This window comes from Aphis gossypii, chromosome 1 (assembly GCF_020184175.1).
Source record: "Aphis gossypii isolate Hap1 chromosome 1, ASM2018417v2, whole genome shotgun sequence".
Taxonomy (NCBI): Eukaryota; Metazoa; Arthropoda; class Insecta; order Hemiptera; family Aphididae; genus Aphis; species Aphis gossypii.
Window position 1 is genome coordinate 11,829,642 of NC_065530.1, and position 24,761 is coordinate 11,854,402.

At 24.7% G+C, this 24,761-nt stretch overlaps 3 protein-coding genes across 5 annotated transcripts; 2 read left to right on the forward strand and 1 right to left on the reverse strand.

Moving 5' to 3' along the window:
• Positions 1–2,293: 2,293 nt before the first annotated feature.
• LOC114128417 (dolichyl-diphosphooligosaccharide--protein glycosyltransferase subunit 2) lies at positions 2,294–8,337 on the reverse strand. Its single transcript, XM_027992932.2, has 13 exons — positions 8,137–8,337; positions 7,864–8,057; positions 5,613–5,747; positions 5,387–5,550; positions 5,186–5,325; positions 4,939–5,117; positions 4,656–4,849; positions 4,341–4,556; positions 4,067–4,271; positions 3,815–4,006; positions 3,640–3,735; positions 3,497–3,572; positions 2,294–3,418 (listed from the first exon to the last, which is right to left on the reverse strand). Exons 1-13 carry the CDS (start codon positions 8,144–8,146, stop codon positions 3,279–3,281), a joined length of 1,941 nt encoding a protein of 646 aa, XP_027848733.1. The 5' UTR covers positions 8,147–8,337; the 3' UTR covers positions 2,294–3,278.
• Positions 8,338–9,738: 1,401 nt separating this feature from the next.
• Positions 9,739–16,986, forward strand: LOC114128424 (STAM-binding protein). 2 transcript variants are annotated; one of them, XM_050197275.1, is made up of 11 exons: positions 9,739–10,113; positions 10,243–10,420; positions 10,491–10,589; positions 11,055–11,223; positions 12,904–13,076; positions 13,183–13,281; positions 13,454–13,628; positions 13,747–13,884; positions 14,524–14,636; positions 14,699–14,804; positions 15,718–16,986. In XM_050197275.1, the coding sequence occupies exons 2-11, from the start codon at positions 10,296–10,298 to the stop codon at positions 15,775–15,777; spliced, it is 1,257 nt and encodes a 418-aa protein (XP_050053232.1). In that variant the 5' UTR covers positions 9,739–10,113; positions 10,243–10,295; the 3' UTR covers positions 15,778–16,986. The 2 variants fall into 2 exon arrangements, with proteins under 2 accessions (XP_050053232.1, XP_027848739.2); XM_027992938.2 differs by having other exon boundaries at positions 9,739–10,420.
• A 2,668-nt stretch (positions 16,987–19,654) lies between these two features.
• Positions 19,655–23,116, forward strand: LOC114128423 (golgin-84). 2 transcript variants are annotated; one of them, XM_027992937.2, is made up of 10 exons: positions 19,655–19,823; positions 19,999–20,172; positions 20,263–20,434; positions 20,502–20,652; positions 20,717–20,951; positions 21,025–21,270; positions 21,347–21,665; positions 21,733–21,787; positions 21,850–22,010; positions 22,870–23,116. In XM_027992937.2, exons 2-10 carry the CDS (start codon positions 20,057–20,059, stop codon positions 22,927–22,929), a joined length of 1,515 nt encoding a protein of 504 aa, XP_027848738.2. In that variant the 5' UTR covers positions 19,655–19,823; positions 19,999–20,056; the 3' UTR covers positions 22,930–23,116. The 2 variants fall into 2 exon arrangements, with proteins under 2 accessions (XP_027848738.2, XP_050054099.1); XM_050198142.1 differs by lacking the exon at positions 19,655–19,823 and having other exon boundaries at positions 19,855–20,172.
• Positions 23,117–24,761: the final 1,645 nt, after the last annotated feature.

Genomic DNA, 24,761 nt, shown 5'->3' on the forward strand with positions numbered 1-24,761 from the left:
CTGAAGACTTGATTACTCGTAAAATTGTTGTTAAGGGGATTGGTGACGGCGATTGCCTGTCTTTGTCTAACACACGCACAACATAAGAATTCAGACGTGTTTTTTGTCCAACGTACCGATTGATACAGTAAAGCGATAAGAATTCTGAAAACAGATTTGAATTCGTCGTCAAGTCTACTTGAGAACGGCCAGTCCACATTTTTTAAATTAAAATATAACTTTTTAAATAATTGAAATATGACAATTTTTTAATTACTCGTTTGTAATATAATAATTTTAAGATTTTGGCAGATAATATCAAAAATGTGGACTGGCCGTTCTCAAGTAGACTTGACAACGAATTCAAATCTGTTTTCAGAATTCCTATCGCTTTACCGTATCAATCGGTACGTTGGACAAAAAAAATGTCTGAATTCTTATGTTGCGCGTGTGTTAGACAAAGACAGGAAATCACCATCACCAATCCCCTTAATTAGAATAATAGAATAATAATATAATATGCAGTTATATAGGTATCTTAGTAGGTACCTATCTATATTATCATTTATAATAAAAAATGAATACATTTATTTTATTTGTAGAATATTTAAATAAATATAAATTGTTCATATTCATTTTATTTTTATTAAATTTCTACAAAGCATTTTTACGAAAGATGTCAAAATCGTGAAAATGTACAAGTAATTTTGTAGTTGAAAATTCATAAAATTGTTTGTATTTATATTATGTTATATCTAAAGTTAAAAAATTCAACACTAAGTTTTCCTTAAAATAGCTATAAAGAAAACTCGATACCTTATTATAGGAAAATTACATGAGCGTTTGAATTTTAAATTTTAACGAAATTACGTAACGATAACGATTGTTTCTCAAACGATTTTTAATATTTGTTATTATTCAAAAAGTATAAGTCGTAGATACTTAAAAATTTCACCAGTTCTTTAGATTCCCATTTTCTATAAATAATTTTTAGATTCTGAGCGGAGCGAGGAATGTATTGGTTTTACAATGATGTTTATTTCTTTTTTATTCTGTAAACACTTTTTCTCCCCCTAAACTTGCTCAAAAGTACAAGTGTAGCATATTTTCTGAAAAGTAATGTTCTTGATCTTGGTACTTTAGAGGTTATATTTTTCGATTTTCGAAATGATACGTTCAGTATACAATGATACCCGTCATTGGATTCAAATTTAACACTCGTATATTATATACTATAGTGATCCACAGACCACAATTGAATTTCGAATATTTTTAATTTGATTTTTATAACATTAAAACAATTATATCTTATATCGTGTGATTGTTTTAATATTTAATTAAATAAATATAAATAATTGATCTGCGTAATTTTTATTTAATTTATATCATCTTTTATTTCAGAGGGACACGGGACCTTTGAAAAAGTAGCTCACTAGGTTCAAAATACTTTTAGCGTCAATATAAACCACGGAAACTTCGCCCCATACACTCTCCTAATCCTAAATTTGTATGAAATCTGTACATATTATTACATCAATGATCAGTATGTCAAGATATAATTAGAATTCAACTAAATTTATTTTATTAATTTATTTTGATGAAAAATATAAATTATAAATTATTAAAGAAAGAATTTTTATATTTTATTTTCTATTTGAATAGTCCAAATTATTAGAAATATTTCTTCAGGTCGTGTATTTACATCCCCCCCTTGGATGTCCTTGAGGAGAATTTAAAAAAAAATAATAATTTATGTCAATTATGGTGTCGACGTAATCAGTTTTTGAAAAAAATAATTATTAGAATTTTATAAAATAATAACATGTGCATGTAGCGTGTTAGTTTTTCACAACGCATGTTGTAGAAAAAGATAATTATATACATTATACATTTATTTTTTTAAAGCAAGTTGACGTGTTTCTTTCGGAACAAAAAATTTAAAAAACTGAAGAAATAAATAAATACAACAAAACACACTGAGTGTTTTTCGTCAAAATATATAACTGTCGTACGAACAAAATTGTATAAAATACCTTCGAGGTAAAGAATCCGATAAATTTGATTTTGACGTACTTTTACACATTTATAATTTAAATGTTATATTTAACTGCAGTGGTAGCCGGTAGGTATATAATATTTTAATGGTAATATAAATTAAGATGGACAATTTGTAAAAAGAGAAGACACAACTTAAGCGATCAACTTTGATCAGTGACCCGGTAATAATGCATAAATACCAGTATAACTTAGCTCATTTTAAACTATTTTAAATGTCTGATATTTTTTTTCTCAATTTTTAAACAAATTAAGAGTATTTAAAATATTAAAGTTTCAAAATTTTTTACTCATTTAAAAATTAAAATATAAAAACATCAATGAGAAAATACAGATAATATTTTTATATTATAGTTTGATAGGTCTTATTCACTCATATCTACCTAACTCTATATAGTTAACTATACTAAGTTGAAAAGGCTGAAAACAGATTGTTACTGTTTATAAGACAAAGACCACACATACTGATATGCAATAAAATAATAGTTACTATAATATATATTATATATAAATGTATACTTTTTGCACAGAATGATGTATTCTTGAATTCAAATTTAACACATTACTTACACTAATACAATCACAAATTACAAACAAAACTTACGAAGTAACAGAAGTGATTTCAGGTTTTTTTTTTATTATATATTTTTGTATTTGAAAAATATTACTGATTCATTATTGACTTATTTTCTTGTTTATTTAATCTTCTTTTTTAACAATATTGCTCAACAAAGAAGAAAAAAATATTATTTTAAATTTTACTACATAATTTCCAAAGAACAAATAATACTTAAAAATAAAAACAATATATTTATCAACTAAAAAAATTTAGCTTTGTTTAATTTCTTCATCCCAATAATTATATTGATAATAAATTAAGTATGTTTATATAAAAATGCTTTGTTCAGAAAATATTATTTGTAAACTTTAAAATTAAGTAGGTAAATACATATATGTATAAGTGTGTGTATATGTGACACATATGTGTACAAGTGTGTAATTTATGCTTTCATTTATCTAATATTTATAAATTTAATACAATATTCATTATAATATGTACATCTCATTGAGATTTGAGAATACAATTTAAAAGATATGATTCAATGCTAGTAAAAGTGAAAAAAGAAATTGAATCTGACATTTTCCTGTACACAACGGATTGAATATTTTATCATTTTGACTTAATCATCCCAAACAAGAAAACTGTTATAGAATGTACATGTAAGTCATGTAACAATTCTAAATTACTTGTTTCTTCTTCTAGCAATGTATGATAGTAATCGGTTACCAAATAAGAATGTCGAAATCCCCAATAAAAATAAATATTTCAATGTTATGAACATATCTAGGTATACCCAAAACATACCAAATAATATGAATATGCCTGAAAAATAATAATGCATAACAATAAATATTTAGTTAATATAAATAATAATATTTTAATATGACTTAAGCCACTTACTAGCTAATGCTGAATGAAATCCTATGGCACTCAAATTGAATGGGAAGTTTTTAATATTAACTCCCAATCGAGCCCACTGGAAAAGTTAAATTTTAAATGACAACAAATAGTTTATAATAACTATGATTGTAATTAATACTTACCAAGACAAAAAGTACCAACAACGGCGCAAGAGACAATATAGTAAAAAGCAGAGATACAATATGAGGTGGTCTAGGCTCAGGTTCTCTAAAAGTATGCTATAACATATACATATATAGTGTTAGACAATACTTCAATTATAATATAATTGTCTTAATTATGAAATGTTTTACATACAGAAATTAATTTTTTCGGCTTATAAAAATCTGCAAAAGATTCAGATACATCTGATTCAACTTCAGAAAATTTCAATTTAATATCACTAAAATGCCAAACTATAGGTTTTTTCAACAAGGAGTCGCCAATAATCAAATCCATAGAGTATAAACCAGAGGCATGTTTGAATGATACCGATTTAACGCCTAAATCCTGGAGAGAAATTGGTTTTAATTTAGTATACAATTAATTAATTTGAATTACAAAACATACCATATCTAATTTATAATTATTTTGAGAGTCCAATTCAGCAACGAATACACTTTGAGAACCAGTCTTAGTATTTGTAAACCTAACAAATGCCTGGTGTACTTGTACATGTTTCTTAACTTGATGATCTTTGATAGCAAAGCGTACTATAATTCTTTGCATGTGGTCTGCTTTTAATTTAGTTGACAACTTTTCACCGTACTTTAAACTAAAAGTATATATCTCGTATTAAACAAAAATATAGACTATAGAAAATTTGAAAATATATTATTAATACGTTTGGAGTGATGGGCCTGTTTGTTGATCATTATCAGTTGTGCCGACTTTAAAATCAACAATGTTTACTGAAGAAGCTGATACTTTTACTTCAAGTGGAATAGCTGTATTGCCCAAAAGTGGAATTTTGACTTTTTCTAATGGTGTAGCACTTATTACTATACTATAGATTCCAATAGACAAATCTGGTTCATTAAATTCTAATTCATATACAGTCCTTAAAAGAAAACACAAAATTGATTAGAAAAAAAAATAATACAATTAGTTATATATTTTAGTACAGATTTACTTTACAAATATAAACATAAACTCTTACTTATCAGCAGTAGATTTGAACTTATTTTTAGACATTACAACTTTGTTATTTAACATTGCTGACTCAACACCAACAGAAAGAGATGTTGGTAATGGTTCTCCAAGCAAATTAGTGAAACGCACAGACAGTATTTTTTGTGTATCATCTAGATCACCCATTGGTTTCACAAGTGTAGCAGCAATAGGCAAGTGGTACTGTAAGTATTTTACAGTTATTACAATAATAATAAAACAAAAGTTACTATGCTATTATTGTTAAAATCAATAAACAAGTAACAACATACCTTGTTATTGGACAATGTTTTAAGAGCATTAAGCAAGAAATATGCTCCCTTAGGTGTTTGTACCGATTTACGAGACAAAAGATAATTACTAAACATCAGAGCTTGATCATTTTGAATTGGAAATGAAGTATTACATTGCACAGCATCACAAAATTTGTATACTCCAGTCAACACAAGAGCTAAAATTAATTAATATATTAAATTATTAATTAACACATGGTTCGAAATATTTTGTTTATGTCTTTACCAGTGACAGACAAGCCTCCTTCAAATTGTAAGAATTTACGATCAACTTGATCAACTTGCATAATAGCATCAGACAAACGATTGAAAGCAAAACGTCCATCTGGGCCAAGACTTGCCAATAAATGTATTGAATATCCAAAACTAAAGTAAAAAATATTTTATTTATTGATATTTTTATAACTTTAATATGTCTAGAACATACTCAGTAATAGTATCATCGGGCTTCATTTTTCTTTTGATGATATTTATAAGTTTAGTAATATCCTTGGGTTTAAGATTAAGATTACTCAAAATACTGACACCAAAGTATAAATCAGACATATGGACATCTCTAATATCTTTCTTCTCCAACATAGCGTAAATTTCCTAAAAAAATGATTGAAATTTAAAAAAATTTTCAAGTTGCAAAAATAAAAAAATTGTATTACTTGCACTGATTCATCAACAACTAATTTGCCTGTACATGTGGCAATTGTTTTCCAAGCACTTGTTGAAAAATATACAGAATCTAATGATAATGATTTTGCTTTTCCAACATATTTCACTAATTTATTACAGACTGCCTAAAATATAAATTTAATAATTTAACAAATATTAATAATAAATAATTAACTAATAATAACAGAAGTAATATTTTAACCTTTTGACAAATCAAAGTCGGGCAATTAATAAAATTCCGATCAAATAATTATAAGTGTTAATCCTATATAATTCCATGTATTTATATAAATTTACTTGTCATTTCATATTTTTTTTTTTTATTCAAAGACCATTTAAAAAATTAAAAAATCTTAACGGGACAAAATAGTATAATTTTAATTTTATACAAATGTATTTAATATTACACAATATTATATAGGTATAAGGTATATCAAATTAAAATATTCCATATTTTTTATTTTCGAAACAATACAAAAAGCGGTAAATATTGAGTTCAGCAATTTTAAAACAACCAAGTAAACATTGAATACACTAATAAATAAATACTGAATAGCATATTAACTAATAATCTAAAATATTTATGATGCAAACATAAAAATTATAGATGATAATAATATTTGTTAAACTTATAATTAATTAGATTTAAAAAAATAAATGTAGATAATAGTTGAAAAAATTTAACCATCATTTTAATTTGATTAGGCAATATGTAGTTTGTTTAATACAAACAAAAACATCACCAATAGGTAATAAATTGAAATTAATATTTTATACTCAGAATATTATATACAAACTTAATAAATATTTTTAAATGGGTTTTTTATATTCCATACATGAATAAAATCCCCAATATGTCTACTGCAATTTTGTGTAATACCTGTCAATAAAATTTATAATAACTCATAATTTTTATTTAATATGAATATAGTACCTATGAGGTCTACAAATGTTTCTACTCTACTATACATGAGATCAGTGGCGTAACAAAAAAACTTGGGCTCCCCCGCAAAAATAAAAATATTAAGAATGGGCCCCTAATATATATCAAAGAATTCAAATACCTATAACCCTATAACCAAAGGCCCCAAATTACCATGGGCCCCCCCGCAACGCGGGGTCTGCGGGCCCTCAGTTACGCCACTGCATGAGATATCCATAACATTACCTATGATAATCATATTATTTATTATTTTTAATCCCTTAATAAATTTTAACTTTACATTTCCCAATTTATACGTTATAAAACCAATACTATTATCTATTATAGTTAAAAACTAAACAATAGATAGGTTGATTTTGTGTCACTAGTCATATATTAAAGCAAGTTATTTCAACTAAACTCAAATTAATAAAAGTATCAGCCACCAGTTTTTATTGGGCAGATATCAGCCTATACCTATTTGTCTCCCCACCGAGTCGACCATCAGTACATCTACCATATTGTAGTCACACCACCCTTATGCACAAGTCATACACGGTCATTTCTTATATTGAATAGAGTACCTATAGTATAAGAAATAATCAACTTCTTAAAATACTTTTAAAATAATTTTATTGTACTTATGATATATTAAAATTTTCATTCTTAACTAAAAAAACCCAGTTAAATTACAATTATAAATGATAATTATACTAGCAAATGCTTAATCTTTTCTTATTTCAGCATAATATTGAAAGTAATACTTATTTATAAAAACATATATATATAATTTGATCATAAAAAAAAAATTTTCTCAATGTTAAAATAATAACATAGTTTATGGTTACACCAAAATTTTTTTCATAATTGTTTATAATAAAATTGTATTTTATTTAAAAATAATAGGTAGCTATAAAAAATAATATTTTTTAGTTTAAAGAAAATTAAGTATAGTATCATATAAATGTGATGTATTGGGCTAAGATTTAGTAACTTATACTTTTTATGTAGATAATGTTGTAGAAAGATAATTCTCATACATAGAGGAAAGAGTTTTGTACTTTTCTGATTGAAATGAAATAAACTTACATTTTTTTTTACTAATTTTAGAATAATTATCAAAAACATTTTACCTATTTTCATAATTGTATTATAATGTAATTAATTTGTGATCTATATCAGTTAACCATAGAATATTTAAACAGTAAACAAATTTTTTTTTAAGCAACAATAAATGAGAGAAGCCAAATATATTATGGCTGTTACCTATTAACATAGTTTATTTTGAGTTAATTAAATAATCTCTAATGAACACTCACTTGAACATCAGGTATTTGTTGATTAAGCTGTTGTAGTCCTGACACAGCATAGAAGACATCGGACAAATTTTCAGATTCTAAACCCGTAAGCAGCACATTCTTTAGTTGGTCTTTGTCTCTAGATGTCAAGTAGGTATCAACAGATAGACTTGATGAAAGACAAAGACAACCAGTCGTCACAAAGAACAAAAATACTAAAATAGTGAACAATTTAAAATTGTATCAAATTAATTTACATTAAAAAACAATATCCAGTCAGTGATGATTTCTTACCAACTTTCATGATGAGCACTCTCAACCACACACACCAGATAAATGTGTTAAATGATGTGTTTAGCTACACTAAACCATCACAGAAATTAAAATTGAGAAAAATCAAATAAAAATGAATTGTTATGTATATATACTTAACGTTGCTTGACAGTCTGACGTAGCCGGCAGAATATTTTTTAATATTTGTAATATTTGTATACTCAATCATTTATGTGTTATCAGAAATAATCGTTAGGTTATGTTTACAACACGTCGCTTCTTCAATCTACGGTAAAGACGTGTCATTTTTACGACCAAAAACCAGGTCGTAACAGAGTTCGGTTGATACCATAGAATTATAGAAATAAAAATGTAAATACTAAATATGGCTAAAAATATTTTACTATAAATATATTATAATTATTAAACTTTACTATTTATTTAATTATTTTAACATGACTATATAATATTATATAATATATTTAAATATATAATAGTCGTGTAATTTAGCATGAATTAAGATTTTAATATAGTTTATCTTAATTCATGCAATTATATTATGGATGCATAGAGGTATACAGTATTAACGATTTATAAAAATGATATTTTTATTAATTTATATTTTTAATTTCATGCTCCAAAACAGAATATTACACTATTCGGAGTATTTTAATATGTTAAAACTAAATTTTCAACGAGTACCTTATGAGTTGAGAATTTTAATTATTATTAAGCTAAATGGAATGGTGGTAGGTATAAGAGTTAAAGGGTTAAAAACTTAAAAATGTTAATCCACTTCTCAGCTATTATTTTAAGCTCATAACTAATAAACTTGTACACAATTATATAAGTAAATAATTTGATAAACCCTCTGTTAGGTTTTAAATTAAAACAAAAATCGTTTTTCTTTGTTTGAATATTTATTTATTTCGTCCAAATTTGAACTTAAAATGTTCATAATAATAATATTATAATTATTATAATATAAACAATAAACATTAAATAATAACTGTGTATATATTTTGTAGATTTTATACTTATGACTTAGGTATAAGAACAGAGAAATAATATTCTCAATTTTCAATCCTTAACTATATAAGTTTAACAATCAATTTTTATCTAGAAAATTATTAAACAAATTTTCATGATTTAGACAAACTTTTTCAAATATAAACTTGAATGTTTATAAAACATAATACATAGTATGTGTTTTAAAAAAGCTATGATAATTTACGAGGAATCGTATATTACATTTTTGAGTTTTTAACTGAAAAAAAATTATTTATTGTTATTTATAATAAAAAAATTAATAAAATGTTTAATTTATAATAAAAATAATTATTACCTATATTACATAAATTACAAATTTACAAATAATTCACCATTTTATAAAAAAAATAAAAAAAATAATAGTTAAAATTATAATATTTACATTAATAATAAAATTTAATAAAACATTGAATACATTGAATTACATTCATATTATGTTGTATCAACAGACAACGATCTACTATAAAATTTAATTTATATTTTATTCTCTACCTACTACTATCACAGACTATTATAGATATCTTAAATCGTGTTCGCTAGTATGCTACTATCACAGATATATGAAACAATATAAAAGTTGTTTTATACATCTGTGACTACTATCGAGTACGACCTGATCTAAAGTTTAGTATACAAAACTCCTAACTATAAACTGTATCAACTATCGAGATTTGAGAGAAATTGAGAAAAACATTATAATATTAGGTTTAAGTCCCTCAAATACAGGTGTTTACTGTTTAAGTGTCGTTGTGATTATATCGTACGACAGTCTACATAATATAACCAAAATGAATTACAATTAAGTATTTGTATTATATACCATTTACGTCATAAACAATAAAGCTCAAAACCAGTTATTCATTATATTGCACTGTTCTGTAATATGACATATTTTAATTACTTATTGAATAATTTATAATTACTAACCTTATCATCTTTTATCACAAGGTAACGTACTAACTACTAACACTACAACTAATATGCCTCTCATAGATTAAAGGCAGAAAAAAATATGTTTTTGCTACTTTGCACTCGAATTTCATATTATTCACCTTTAACAATTTGTTGTCTTTTAAGGTAGTTAAACATTTCATACAATATAGAATTTGATTGTAAAGTATAAAATAAACATGAGTCATAATCTTCCGGGTATTGAAGATAATAATGAAGACATACTACCACCAGAAAAAAGAATTCAACAATTGTTGTTGTTAAGTTCAAAAATCGAGTTAAACACCAATATAGCAGCTAGAAAGTATGATTTAACAATATACACTACAGAAAACCTACAAAGTATAAAATACAATAATTTAACTTTGTTATAGATATTACCGATCGGGGCGAGAGATGATTAGTATGGCTGATGTATATACTAAAGAAAACAATTTGGAACAAGCTTATATTCTCTATATGAGATTTATGACGTAAGATTTTAATATTTAACTACTTAACAATAAATTAATTTTCTTTAAACTCAAATAAATATTAAAAAAATAAAATATGTAGAGTTGTTTTAAATAATTTATAAATAACTACAAGTAGATGGTAAATATAATTTATTTTAATTTTACTTATGTTAATAAATTTAGTTAAATAAAATGTAATTATCATATTTCATTATTTAAAAACATTTAAATGTTTAGTACCAATTTATATATTTACTGAATTTATTAATAAAATAGATTTACCTATAGTTTTGTTGGAAACTTTATTTATTAATTTAATATAGGTATATAATAAACTTATTTTTTTGAAAAAATGAAAAGAAGAATTAGTTTGATTTTTTTTTGATAAGGAATGAGAAACTGAACAAATGTTTTATTATTATTATAAACTTGCTCAACATTATATAACTTAAATTATTTAATATAATTTTATTTTTATTTTAGATTATTTTTGGAAACTATTAATGAACATCCAGATTACAAAAATGTACCAATAGAAGAACGTAATTTAAATTATCGGGCTCTTCGTGAAGTCCTTCCAATAGCAGAAAATATAAAAACTAAATTATTAGAACAATATAGTACTCAGTATGAATTGTATCAAGAACGAAAAGTAAATATATTTTTATGAACATTCAATTTTTCATACAGTATAACATTATTATGTAGCAACTCTTATTTTAGTGTCCTTCAGTCAATTTTAATTTTTGCACTGTTTCTATTAGATTGAATTTACATTAAAAAAAATAGAACTATCTATACATAATAGTATCAAAAAAAGATATTTACATTGATTCTTTAAATATACAGTGAAACTTTGATAATTCGAAGGAATACTTTGGCCCTTGCCTTATAATATTTGGTACTTGTTTGTTATTGCAACTACCGCAGGCTACATATGCGTTATCGTGATTATCACATATTATGAGTTATAGTGATGTCGTTTCCCACTCTAATTTTACATTTTGCAAGTGAATTCTATTTCTAATTCTATTAGGGATAATTAGGTATTAGCGTTGCCACTCGCTCTTTCGAACATTCAAAATGAAAATATCCCTCGATTTGCTATGCATCACCACCTAAAGTAGGTCACAGGGTTAAAAATGATGCCCATAATTTTGCTAACAACATTATCAATAAATATATTGACTTTAATTGAATATTATTACTTTAATTATTTATTGGTTTGGGTAGTTTTGTATTATAAACGTATTAAAAAGACGAGTATTGCACGCAATGCGTTCAACATCTAGATAGTCACGTTTGACATTGTGGTAGTTGCAATAACACACAACGCACGAGTATGTAAAATTTATTTTATATTTTTTCTGCAAGTCAAATTTTCAATAACTTGATAGAATTTTTTTTCGCCCCCAACCATTCGAGTAATCGAGGCTCCACTGTATATGAGTTTTATTGTGCATATACATTACAAATAGGATAAACATTTGTAGAGATACTATAAAGTATAAAATATATATTTATATTTAGGTATCTGCTAGCATTTCTAAACAATCTCAATTTAATCCACATTGAATCCTTTCTTTAAATTAGTATCCACAAATTATTTAAATATTAAGTTAGTAAATAATGAAAATTAATTATTTTTATAGTAATAATATTTATTTTAAAATAAAATAAAATAAAAAAAATTTAAATAAAATTTTATAACATAATAAATCTTTATAATACTATTAATATATAAGGAATGATCGTCTTATTTTTTCTGATTTATTTATTCTGTTCATTTTTAAATATTTAACAAATAAAATTTGTATGTATTTATTGCCATCTGTGACATACTGATGGTTGACTTTGAGTTCACTATCCCTTTTCAAACACCTATAATCTTAACCTAAGTAAAAACCTTAGTAACCTTTTTTTTTTTGTTAAAACTGTAATTAAATAGAATTATATTCTCATCTGAAATTACCTTTATAAATCATTATTAATTTCCTATCCATAAATCATAATAAAATGCTGCATTTGTGAAACAATTGTTATGATTCTAAAAAATTATAAATAAGTACTTGTTTGTTAATGATTGTACAGTAGTATTTTAATGAGAAGTAATACCCAAATAATAGGTCTTTGTATCAAATAAAAGATATTATACATGTATATTATATTTTTTTTAATATTTTAGGTATAATTTTTTTGGAAATTCATATTTTGTACATTAAATAAATATGTAATTATTATTTATTAATACAAAATTATATTATTGATGTAATATTAATAAATATTAATTTTATGTATTAATTAATATACTTAACAATATTGATATTAATAGGCATTACAAGAATTTAAAGAAAAACGTGAAAAAAAATTATTAAGTATAGAAAAGAATAATATACCATCAAATCAAAATGTCACTCAAGAAGAATTAAATACAACTTTAAATAATGCCACAGTACCTGAATTAAATAATACTTATTTAAATAATCCTACATCATTTGAATCAAGGTAAGATTTAATTTAAATAATATTACATATAAATAACATTTCAAACAATCATAAATTATATTTTAATTAAACTTTATTATAGATATTTATTTAAAATTGTTTCCAGGCCATCAAATCATAATTTAATCGATTTTAATGAATTGGACGATATTACTCTATCATCAAATATTCCTACACATTCAAATTCAAAAATTCAATTTAATCAGTAAGTAGTTATTTTAAATTTGACACTATGATGATTGGCCATAATAATATGTAAAATTATACAATATTCTTGATATTCTTATGTTTATTTTATAAAAATTATAAAATAGAGAATCATATTCAGTATTTAATATGTATAAAAAATTTTGTTCATAATCAATTTTGTTTTTTAGCCTTAAACCTATTGTTGATAGAAGTACCAAACCATTGTTAAATAAGAACACCACAAACCCGTACAATCTTCGTCAAATAATAGTTCCTGGCAATTTAACTAAAAGATTTCTAGAACAAGCACAACGGAATACATCCAATAACTTAGAAACTTGTGGTATATTAGCAGGAAAATTGGTAATTTTATTCTCAATACTTCTTGAAAAATATTGTTGATTCATTTTAGTGTGTTGGCATTTTTACTTTGAGCTGTATTATATACTATTAACAAACGTTTCATTATAATCATTATTAGAGTTCTAACTGTTTAATTGTGACTCATTTGATGATTCCAAAACAAAGTGGTACATCAGATTCATGTACTACAATGAATGAAGAAGATATTTTTGAATTTCAAGACAAGCAAGACCTTATTACCTTAGGATGGATACATGTAAGATTGATTGGAAAGTACTAATTATTTAAAATTAAGGTCCTGAAGTTAATGTTGAATGATTTTATTTATTTATTTATTTATTTATTTTTAACATCTTAAGGATCTGGGGTCTTTGATTAATAACTAAGGCGCTGACATCTAGCCACCTTATCTTGATATAAAATTAGCAAACACATTTTAACCATAGTCCATAAGATTTATAAAATAACAGTTGGTTGATCTGCTGCTTAAAAAGGTTGAAGATACCTATTTTAGATGATGATGTTTTTGTAAAAATATATTTACATTTAGTTTATTTTGCATTTTAGATTTTGGGTAGGGTAATAGATATATTAAATATTTATTTTACAACTATGAGGTTTTTTTATTTTTGTGTCTAAAGTTAAAAAAAAATGCTTAAATTTAAAAAAAATAAAACTAAACTTTCCATTTTATATCTCAAAATGTCTGTTTAAAACCTTCCGGGTTGAGCCTATTACTTTAAAAATGATCTTATGTCCGTCTCCTGGTTCTAAGTTAACTCCTCACCAATTTTCTGCCAAATTGGTTCAGCCATTCTTGAGTTATAAATAGTGTAACTACCAGGACTTTCTTTTATATATATATAGATAAGTAATCATTATTTATGTTTAACAGACTCATCCAACACAAACTTCTTTTATGTCAAGTGTAGACTTACATACACATTATTCATATCAATTAATGATGCCAGAAGCTATTGCAATTGTCTGTGCTCCTAAATATAATGAGTAATATTATTTAATTTTGTTTTAATTTACAAATATTTAAACTTAATTTATATTTTTATTAGATCAAATTTCTTCTTTTTGACGCCTTATCACGGATTACAAGTTATAGCTGATTGCAAATTTGTCAGTGGTTTTCATACTCACAACACAGATGGTGATATTTATGCTGTATGTATTAATCTATTATTAAATAGATTATATGTGTTTTTAGTGTGATTACAAAGTTTGGGGATTCTCGTATTTTTCTTTACCATTGACCTTACAATATAAAATATAGAAACACCAAAAAAAAAGTACATTTTATTTTTATTATTATTTAATATTATAATATTAATTAAAAATTAAAATCTATACCCTTGAGGGTCAGGGTTCATGGCAGTGGCGTCATTTTTTAGATGGGACAAAGGTTTAATCGTCTCGTTTGAATAAAAATAACCATTCGCAAGCAAATATCATCTTAAATTTTATCAAATTACCATTCATTTCTTACTTATTTTATAATTTAAATATTTTTAAATGTCGATTGTTGTATTAATTGTACATTAATCTTAAATATAGGTATATAATATATTTGCAAATTAATTTAAGTTTTAAGTTATAATAATTTTTTAAAAATGTTTTAAAAATAGGCATGTTTTTATATTAATTAAATATAATAATGGTTAAACAGCAACAATACAGTACCAGCCCATCGGGCTACTTTTAAAATCAGACAGGTGCAAATGCCCATATTACATTCCTCTCCTTCAAATGACACCCTATTGGTTCATGGATTATAGTTTAAAAACTCCTCAACTTAGATAGTATGTTTTATTGTTCTACTTAGTATTGTTAATCACCAATTAAAAGTTGCAAGTGATTAGAATTAAGTCATAAGAATTAAAAAACAGTTTTTCAATTTCAACTCATAAAACAGAAAAAATGTATTTTTTTTTTTTATTATATTATGATCTTTGGAATGTACATTACAGTGGAGCAAAATTAGTATTTAATATTTATTATACAACATTTTATAACTAATGGCCAGTCATTTTCAAACTAAATTAAAAATTTAAAAATGTATTGTATTTTTTTTTTTTAGATTGCTGAACATTACGTATTGGATGACAACTTGCTGGTCAATATGGTTGATTTTAGATAATAAATAGATAACAGTATTTTAAATATTTTTTAAATGTTAACCATGTGAAAAATTAGAGTAGTTAGTATCTCTTGTATGTTCTGGCATAATTTACTTTTATCAATTTATTTCATAATTTTTCAATGTTTCGGAAAACTCAAGAAAAATGAAAGTAGTGAAAATGTTATTTATCATTCATTAATTTTAAAAGCCAAAAAAAAGAGTTGTTTCTCCAATTTTCTTATAATTTTATGACCAGCTTTTTTTATTTATTGTGCTTGTTTTTTTTTTTTATTTAATTTAATTCTTTAACTTTCTTTAATTTAAACTCTACAATTTCAGTTCTGTTGTTTTAAAAACACTTTTCTATAAACTTTTCTACATTATTTTTAAATCTAAAATAAATTCTAAATTTAATATTCAAGTCTTCACTTTTTATAACAGCAATTTCTTGGTAAAAAAAAAAATGAGCCATACCTACAATTTTTTCAGTTTTTTACCTATATAAAGTTAGTTAAAACATATTTTATTATCTTCTTACTTTTTTAGTTATTAAATGTTAAACCAAAAAGGTTAAATTTTCACAGAGCATATTATAATATTTTTCGTTACTATTTTTGTTTAAAAAAAATATATATATAATATATATATTGTAGACAATATTTTTTTATCTATTTTGAGATATAATGAAATCAATTGAGTTCTCTAAGTTATCATTACATACAGTAGATAGAACTGATAGAAGGTACCTATGTATTAAAACTAATTCACATTTTGTATACCTATTAATTATTAAAACTTGGTATTTGTTGATTCTAAGAAATATATCTTATTCATTATTTTTAAATAATTATTCAATAATCAATTATCTCAATTTTAACATATTTATTAACTATTATATTAATTGTTGATTAATAAATTATTTTTTATATTTATGTCTTTATATGAATTTTAATTTACCTTTATAAATGGTTAAATACTTAGATTTCAATCTAGGATTACACATTCTCTAATTGAAAATTAGCCCAAATGTAACAAATTATGTTGTTGGGTGATTCATGAATATAATTATAATTTATAAAGAGTGAATTTTTGAAGACACATTACTTAACCATTCAATTTGAATTACTTATTAAATATTTATGTATATTAAATCGAACATTTGTTAGTAATTGTGAATTGTTATTGATTTATTTGAATCATCGTTAAATAAATTGCCTGTTTATTTATCACTTTAGGGACATTTTTCTATTGGCCTATAACCAGCATTATATTGAATAAGTAATAACTAATTTATATAATATGTATTAAGTTTAATTGTGAAAATTATTTGATTTTAAAGTTAACTTCATCAAGATTTAACTGATTTGTATTTTATTCCTATATATACAGTTAAATATTTTCTACATTAAGTTAATATTTATAGATAATATGTTGTATATTATATATAAGTATACTTTTTTTTTTAAATTAGTATACGTCTTATTAATTTATTTCATTTGCAATATATTTCTAATATATTATGTATGAATAGTATGTAAAGACAATGAATGTGTAATTCTAATTTTAGAATATAAATAAATATTTGTTTAAAATTATTTTGATTATAATAATACATTCTATTGTCACCAAATTACATATTATGCATTTAAGTTATAAGTAACAAAATTAGGTTTAATTACTTAAATTTATATAATATTATGTTCATCAATTGGTAACAATATATTTATATACATACTAAGTGTTACCTCCATAGCAAGGAATGGAAGAAATACCAAGAAAAAAAATGCTAAGAAATTTAGAAATGTAAGTTTTTAGTTTATTAAGTATGTGTTTAAAACCTTTACATTAGTGATTAGTAGGTACATTACTTTAACTTGAAAATAGAAACAACAATTAATGTAAATCCCACAGTTAACTATTATAAATACCTAGTCATCAAGGTTATTATCTTGTATCTTTTGCGTTGAAGCAATCTCTAATTTCTGTAAAATACAGATAACACTTGTTCAAATCGCAATTGGTTTTAGCACATTTTAAAAAAAAATTTATTACTTTGTCACACGGTCGTTCATATATTTTTGAAACCATCTCGTTCTAATAATAAATATATTATCATTATAAATAATATATTATTATTTATGAAACTTTGTTTTGTTCTTGTAGAATAATAATAATAAGTCGATCGATTTTCAATAACTATAAAAGAAATCTATTATTAGTAGGTATAAATATAATAATACAATAAAAACTACTACTCATTACATACCTATAAAAGAAAATCTATAGTTAAAACTTATTAGATATTAGACTATTTAATATAATATAATTCACTAATATAACTAAAATAATACAATATAAATATTTAATATAAACTTACAATTAAACACTAGTCACTAACCATGACAAAATAAACAAAGTTCATGACACTAACGACTAACGTAATAAAATAATAGAATAGTGTTTTAGACATAGACCTAGGTTTTTTAAATAGGTTATTAATATGTCGATACGAGTAACTGACAAACAATGTTACCACTGTTACATTTATTTATATAGGTAATTATTAAATTACTATACATACAATTGCTATTTATTCTTACACCCTCAGATATTAAAATCTTGAAAATTTCTTTCTTTAACTCACCAGCTTGTACCTTTAGCGTTAAAGCAATCCCTAACATCTTTATAATAAAGATAACATTTTTTAAGGTCACAATTTGCTTCTGTGCGAAAACTACGTCTGCTGCGGTCTCCTTAAATAGTTTATAGTTACTAAATCTTATTAAAAATATCTTTTATTTATGGTACTAAAGTATGGAATGGGAAGGGGCCCTTTAAATTTGGGGGCCCTATGCTAGAGCACAGCCTGCACATGCGTAAATCAGGGCCTGCCCTTAGTTCTGATATAATTATACCGCCGCGGAGCAATTGATTTATTAATTAATAACGGTGAGCATATTAAACATGATGCGATAACAGTTAAAAAACAAAAACTAAACGACAACGTAATTTTAGCAATTTCTGAGGAACCATTTGTAATAAATGAACTGTCAACACAAAATATAGAATGGGAACCTTACTGTGAAACAGTGCTTACGGCATCTGTAGCCAACGAAATAAAAAACGATAGGGTAAATAATTTAAAAAACGAAATTAATGTAATAGAGCTCAATAGTGAAGACTGAGAAAATATTTTAAACTTATCCCAAGCAGCAATTTTGGTATTACGCCTATGTGTAGTATTAAAGGTGTTTAGGTACCTACCTATATAATTATAAATTAATATAAATTCAATTGTGTTACTTAGGCACCTAATATAATATTATATTGTATAGTATAGTATACATTACATCCAAAGATTAAAATTAGCTCAATATTATAGTACTCTTTTATTTTGTATTTGTTGTTTCTCTATTAAAAAACTTATTCATGAGTTGTTACTCGTTTAACACAATATACAACAATAACAAGTAAAACATGATTCATGGTGGGTCAATACTCAATTCAAATTAAAAACCGAAATGAGTCTTTTTCGAAATTTTTCTAAAAATAGGATGTTTATTTCATCACAATAGAAAACGGACATGGTGCCTTTTCGATCATAAAATATCGGTTTGTATGTGTAAATGAAAAAAATGTGGAAAAATTTATTTTGGTAAAAATTCGAGATTAGCCTTTTTCGAAATTTCCGATTCAATTTCATATTAATGAAGGAGTAAAATATCGGCAACTACAACTGCAGCATCCACAGGGGATCTGATAAGGTGCTGTTCTGCCCTTATCACTTATCACCATAGGAATTGAACAATAATATAGGACGTGTCAATGTATTATGTAAATTTTCTAAATTGTAAATAGAATATTGTCATTCTTGTCGTCGCAATAATTTTAACATAAAGTTCAATTAAACTTGAGAACAATTTATTTTACTACGTCTGCACTCTGCAGTAGCAGTGCTGCTCATTCCACTTTTTTGATATTCGTAGACAGTCGTAAGACGACAAACTATAATAGTTATCCCTTCTCCGGTGCACTCCCACCTACTATTTCTGTTGATTGACTGGGTATTATATATTTTATATGATTTACAATTTGCATAGTATCATTACTCATTAGTATCACGAAATCACTGTAGTCATAGCTAATTACTAGTTGCTACCTTCCTAGTATCTACTTGACGATTATAAGTCACAACGGAACAATAATTTAGTATTTACTATATTGTGAACTTTTTTTTAGTTACTGGTACCATGTACTAGGTAATTGAACACCTCAGAGTTACTATTAACCTGCTGAAATGTCTTGGCTCATAGACCTGGCTGGTAAAGCGGAACATTATTTGGATAAAATCGACCAGAACACAGCAGTAGTGTTACAGCAACAAAAGGAAAAACCTCTGAAAGACGTTTTCAAGTAATTTTTTAATTCAGTGCAATAATGATGTAGACATATTATTTATTAATTTATAAATTTATTGTATATTTATTTATTTTTTCTCTTAAGAGCGCCAGTAACGGAAAATGTGTTGGTCGAAATCGAAAATAAACCCATTACGTCTGTACCTAGTTCGCCTGCCACAAAGTCATTACAGATGAAACCCAAAAGTGATTCTCGCATATCTGATGAGCACCTACTGCAGTATTTAAATAGTCATGATTCGACTATCCAATCTCAAGTTTGTTATAAGTGTGATATGACTTATAATTTATTATTTGAATCTAACAAAATGTAATTATGCTTAGTATGAGGGTCAATCTACTAGTTATATCGATAATTCAATTGATTCCATATCCAAACCGTTAACCGAAGAAAATCATATGTTGAAAAATGAAATAAGGACATTGAATAATGAAATGTCATTATTACAATACAAGTTAAAAACGGCAGATAAAGGTAAGTGATTTTGCATTGAATTATCTAACCTGTGATGTGATGTGTTATTATTATTTGTTTACAGATATTAATCAAATATCAATGGAACTTGAAGTTAATAAAAGACATTCGGCTAATCTAGAAAAGGAACTGCAAGAAGCTCATATACAACTACAAAATGCTCAAGATGTAATGTTCAGGTTGAAGGAAAAATCTAAATCCAAAGATCCAGTAACTCGAGAAAATAATTTAGTTTCTGACAATAATTTAATACATGAAAACCAAATTTTACAAAACGAAATATCAACGCTACTCAAAAGGTAAACCTAGTATTATTATATACAAAATATATTATTTGAAATTTAATTAAAATAAAATATTATAACATTATAGAATTGAAGTGGACGAATTAAGGTTAAATGAATTAACTTCAGAAAAATTAAATCTTGAAATGGCACTCAATAATATTCAATTTGAGAATAAGAACACTGTTAAAAAAGAAATATTCATAAACTTATCTGATGAATGTAATTCAATGACTACATTTACCAAAACAAATTTAAACAATGTTGCCCTAAAATTAAAAGAATGTTTGAATGATCTAGAAATTGTTAATATACAAGCAACCACCGACCAAGGGTAACAATTATTCTTAAATTTATTGTCTATTGTAATACTTATATCTAATTCTAAATAATTGTTAAAAATGTTAAAGGGCTTTAAACACTTCAGAATTAGAACGATCAGACATATTAACCAAATTAAATGTCATGAAGAGTAATTTACTCTCTATTGATTGTGGTTTACAGAAGTCACTGCACGATCTTAGTGGTTTTAAAGAACGGCTTACAAATATTGATTTAAAATCGTTTGCAGATGATAGTTGTAATAGTCAAGCAGATATTATGAATTGTCAGGGAGTAATGAATGAGCAAATGTTATCACTTAAAAAGGCTGTGGCATGTAAGCAAGCTGAGCTAGAACAAGTGTTATCTGAAAAAAATTCAATGGCAATAAGAATTGAGAGTTTGGAGGTATTATTTTGAAAAAACAATACATTTATGAGATCTTATTTGAATAATCATTCTTAAATAATTTCAGACAAGATTAAAAAAAGAAACAAATGTAATAATCAATGTTAATGATACAGATGATGGTAAGAATATTTTAGATAATAGTAATGTCTTTAAGATTATGTAATGTAGATTTTGATTTTAGCTAAAGCCAAAGTACCTCATTTCATGATAGAAAAAGCATTTGATACTAGTGTAGCAAGAGGAGTTAAGCGTGCTTATTCCAGCCTAGATTCATTTGGTTTAAGAACAGGAATGTATTTACGACGATACCCACTATTAAGAACTATATTATTTGTTTATGTGGTGAGTATTTTTCTATATTTACTGTCTACTTTATGTTTTTATTCTAGTTTACTCATAAGTTTTGAGAAAATAAAAATTTCTTATGCATGTATTGTACATAATGTATTCAATGTTTCACCTTTTTAGCTTCATGACCTAAACTTTGATTTCTAAAATTATTAATCAAAAATATTTGAATAGTTTAGATGAAAACAAAAAAGAAATATTTTCATTTAGCTTATTCTTTTGTCATGCAATATTTATTAACAATTTAAAAGCACATTATATTATCAACAACAATAATAAAAGAATAATAAACAGCTTTGATTAATTCATATTAATTTCTATTTACACTTTACAATTTCACATAATTATTAACACATTTATACATATATTTTTATCTCTAAAATGTATGTTTTAATTTGAAATTAATAGTAAGTATAACAAATACAATGGAAATAGTTTTTTTAGACGTTTTGCCTCCGTCTTACAAACCTATAACATCGAAAAATGTGTATTCAGCTGAATTAATTTTGTCTTGTTAGTTTTAATATACCAGTAAATGGCCAATTATCAAACTTAAATATAATTTGTATTTGTGCATTTGTTTTATTTTCTACAGTATTTTAAGTATTAATATAGGTAAATGTACTGTCTTATTAAAACTTACAAAACAAAATGTATTTTGCTGAGTATTTAACTCAAATTTTTTGTAGGTACAACATAATATGCTGCCTTTATGATCCTTTTAATTAATTCAAAATTATAATAACTGGATATTTTAATAATATTGTATATATTCTAGTATTGATTTTGTTTGAATGTTAATGTGTTTTTAAAATATAAACATAATATATTAATATGTGTGATCAATTTTCAGGTGGTACTTCATTTGTGGGTGATGTTGATACTATTCTCTTATACTCCAGAGACCAATTAATATTCCACTTATACTTTATTTTTTCTGCAAACATCTGTGTATTCAAACACTCAACTACCTAATCAAACACTCACTTTATATTATTATTTAAATGTAATCATATTAATTATTATGTTGTTGCTGTTTTATTTTTATTTTTTGAATATCATTTATTTAGAATTATATGTCGAGGAACAGTTTTCATTAATTTATTTAATTTATTTACAATATTTTTATCCTTACACATTATTTAATCAAAATAATACTTAATCGGTTATTTCCACATCCAAATACTCTATAAAATATTTGAAATATTGAAATGTACCAAATGTTTTAAGTAACATTTAACATACTATAATATTCAATGTTAACTAGGTTATACCTACTATGGTTATTGGTTAAAACATACAATGATACCATTTCTTAACTTATATAGGACAAGTCATAACTACTTAACAATAATCAATAAAGACTATAGTGATGCTTTGGAGTATAAATTAAACAATAGTTATATTTTTGTATTATTGTTTTAGAAACCCTCAATCGAGCCTTTTAAACTAGTCAATTAGATTAGTACAAGAAAAGAGCAATTTAAAACTTAATTTTGGATGATATGCAAGTCTGAAACTATGATTGTCTATAGTCTAAGCTAGTGGTGTCATTGTATTATATATTTTTCTTTGGTGGTTCAGTTTGATTTGATTGTCATTCAACATTCTTTCCTGTGGGTCATATTGGTATAACATATTTTTTTGGTAAATGTTGTATGTATTGATAAGTGTAATACAATTTTAAAGCTAAAAAAAATACAAATAGGTTTTTCTTAAAATATTCACATAATTATACTAAGTACATTTCAATTTTTACTTAAATAAATAATAACTTATCATAATATTATACATATATTATACTTTATAATTTTCTCATCAAATTCCAAGCTATTTAATTAAAAATAAATTATTTTAACAAATTATTTAGAATTATACACATAAGAGTACACTCGAACTTGTGTGTATAATATGTTATTTAATAAAATATTTAAAAACGACGTAAACCCATTGTGAGCAAAAAATAAAAGTAAAATGTGAAATTATTTTATTAAACAAAAAAAAAATATCACTTGAATAACGTGCAATAACGGAGATGAGAATCCGATGGTTACACAAAACGTCAGGCGTACGCAAACGGACTTTGCTCGGCGTTTCCGGATATCGCAATTCCACCGCTATAATAATATGTGAATATCGTTGTCATTGCATTATAATATAAATCTTTGGAGGTCATTTCCGTATTCACAACCTTTTTTTTCCTATTATACTTAAAAACAATTAAGAATAAGACATGTGATTATACCTATACGAGGTTTATACGATATAATAATATAGAAAGTTTGAATTTAACGTGTAAATCCCTCGCGGAGTGGTAGCGATACGGCGTCAATGGCGATGCGCCTATTAGAATATCCTAACTTATAAATGCTCATTGGTATTTGGTTTATTACACATTTAGTTCAGTCTAGATTAGCATATTATAACATAGTAATACAAATTAAATTTACCGATTAAAATGTAGTTTGTTCGTTACAAATATCACTGGTACGCGCGTATATTATTTAGTAGTGTTTGACGATATTCGTCTCAACCCGATGTTTCTAATACATCTATATTATGTACAATATTTATATAATATATAAATTATTAGACCATAATATTAATAATTAATACTTAACATAGTTAACATCGTTTAATAACTATTATTATATAAGTTATATGACATACACTTCATAATATTATATAAACGAATAGTTAGGTAGGTGGTACCTATATTATATTACTACTATCACTCGTAATAAT

What these genes read in the sequence shown, in the direction of transcription:
- LOC114128424 (XM_027992938.2), top strand. Translation starts at nt 10,296, where the DNA reads ATGAGTCATAATCTTCCGGGTATTGAAGATAATAATGAAGACATACTA. An exon ending in AATTGTATCAAGAACGAAAA is followed by an intron (nt 11,224 to 12,903) that starts GTAAATATATTT and finishes TGATATTAATAG; the next exon opens with GCATTACAAGAATTTAAAGA. An exon ending in CAGATGGTGATATTTATGCT is followed by an intron (nt 14,805 to 15,717) that starts GTATGTATTAAT and finishes TTTTTTTTTTAG; the next exon opens with ATTGCTGAACATTACGTATT.
- LOC114128423 (XM_027992937.2), top strand. Translation starts at nt 20,057, where the DNA reads ATGTCTTGGCTCATAGACCTGGCTGGTAAAGCGGAACATTATTTGGAT. An exon ending in TAAGAATTGAGAGTTTGGAG is followed by an intron (nt 21,666 to 21,732) that starts GTATTATTTTGA and finishes AAATAATTTCAG; the next exon opens with ACAAGATTAAAAAAAGAAAC. An exon ending in TGTTAATGATACAGATGATG is followed by an intron (nt 21,788 to 21,849) that starts GTAAGAATATTT and finishes TTTTGATTTTAG; the next exon opens with CTAAAGCCAAAGTACCTCAT.
- LOC114128417 (XM_027992932.2), bottom strand. An exon ending in CCCGATGATACTATTACTGA is followed by an intron (nt 5,326 to 5,386) that starts GTATGTTCTAGA and finishes TTTTTACTTTAG; the next exon opens with TTTTGGATATTCAATACATT. An exon ending in ATTTCATTCAGCATTAGCTA is followed by an intron (nt 3,419 to 3,496) that starts GTAAGTGGCTTA and finishes ATTATTTTTCAG; the next exon opens with GCATATTCATATTATTTGGT.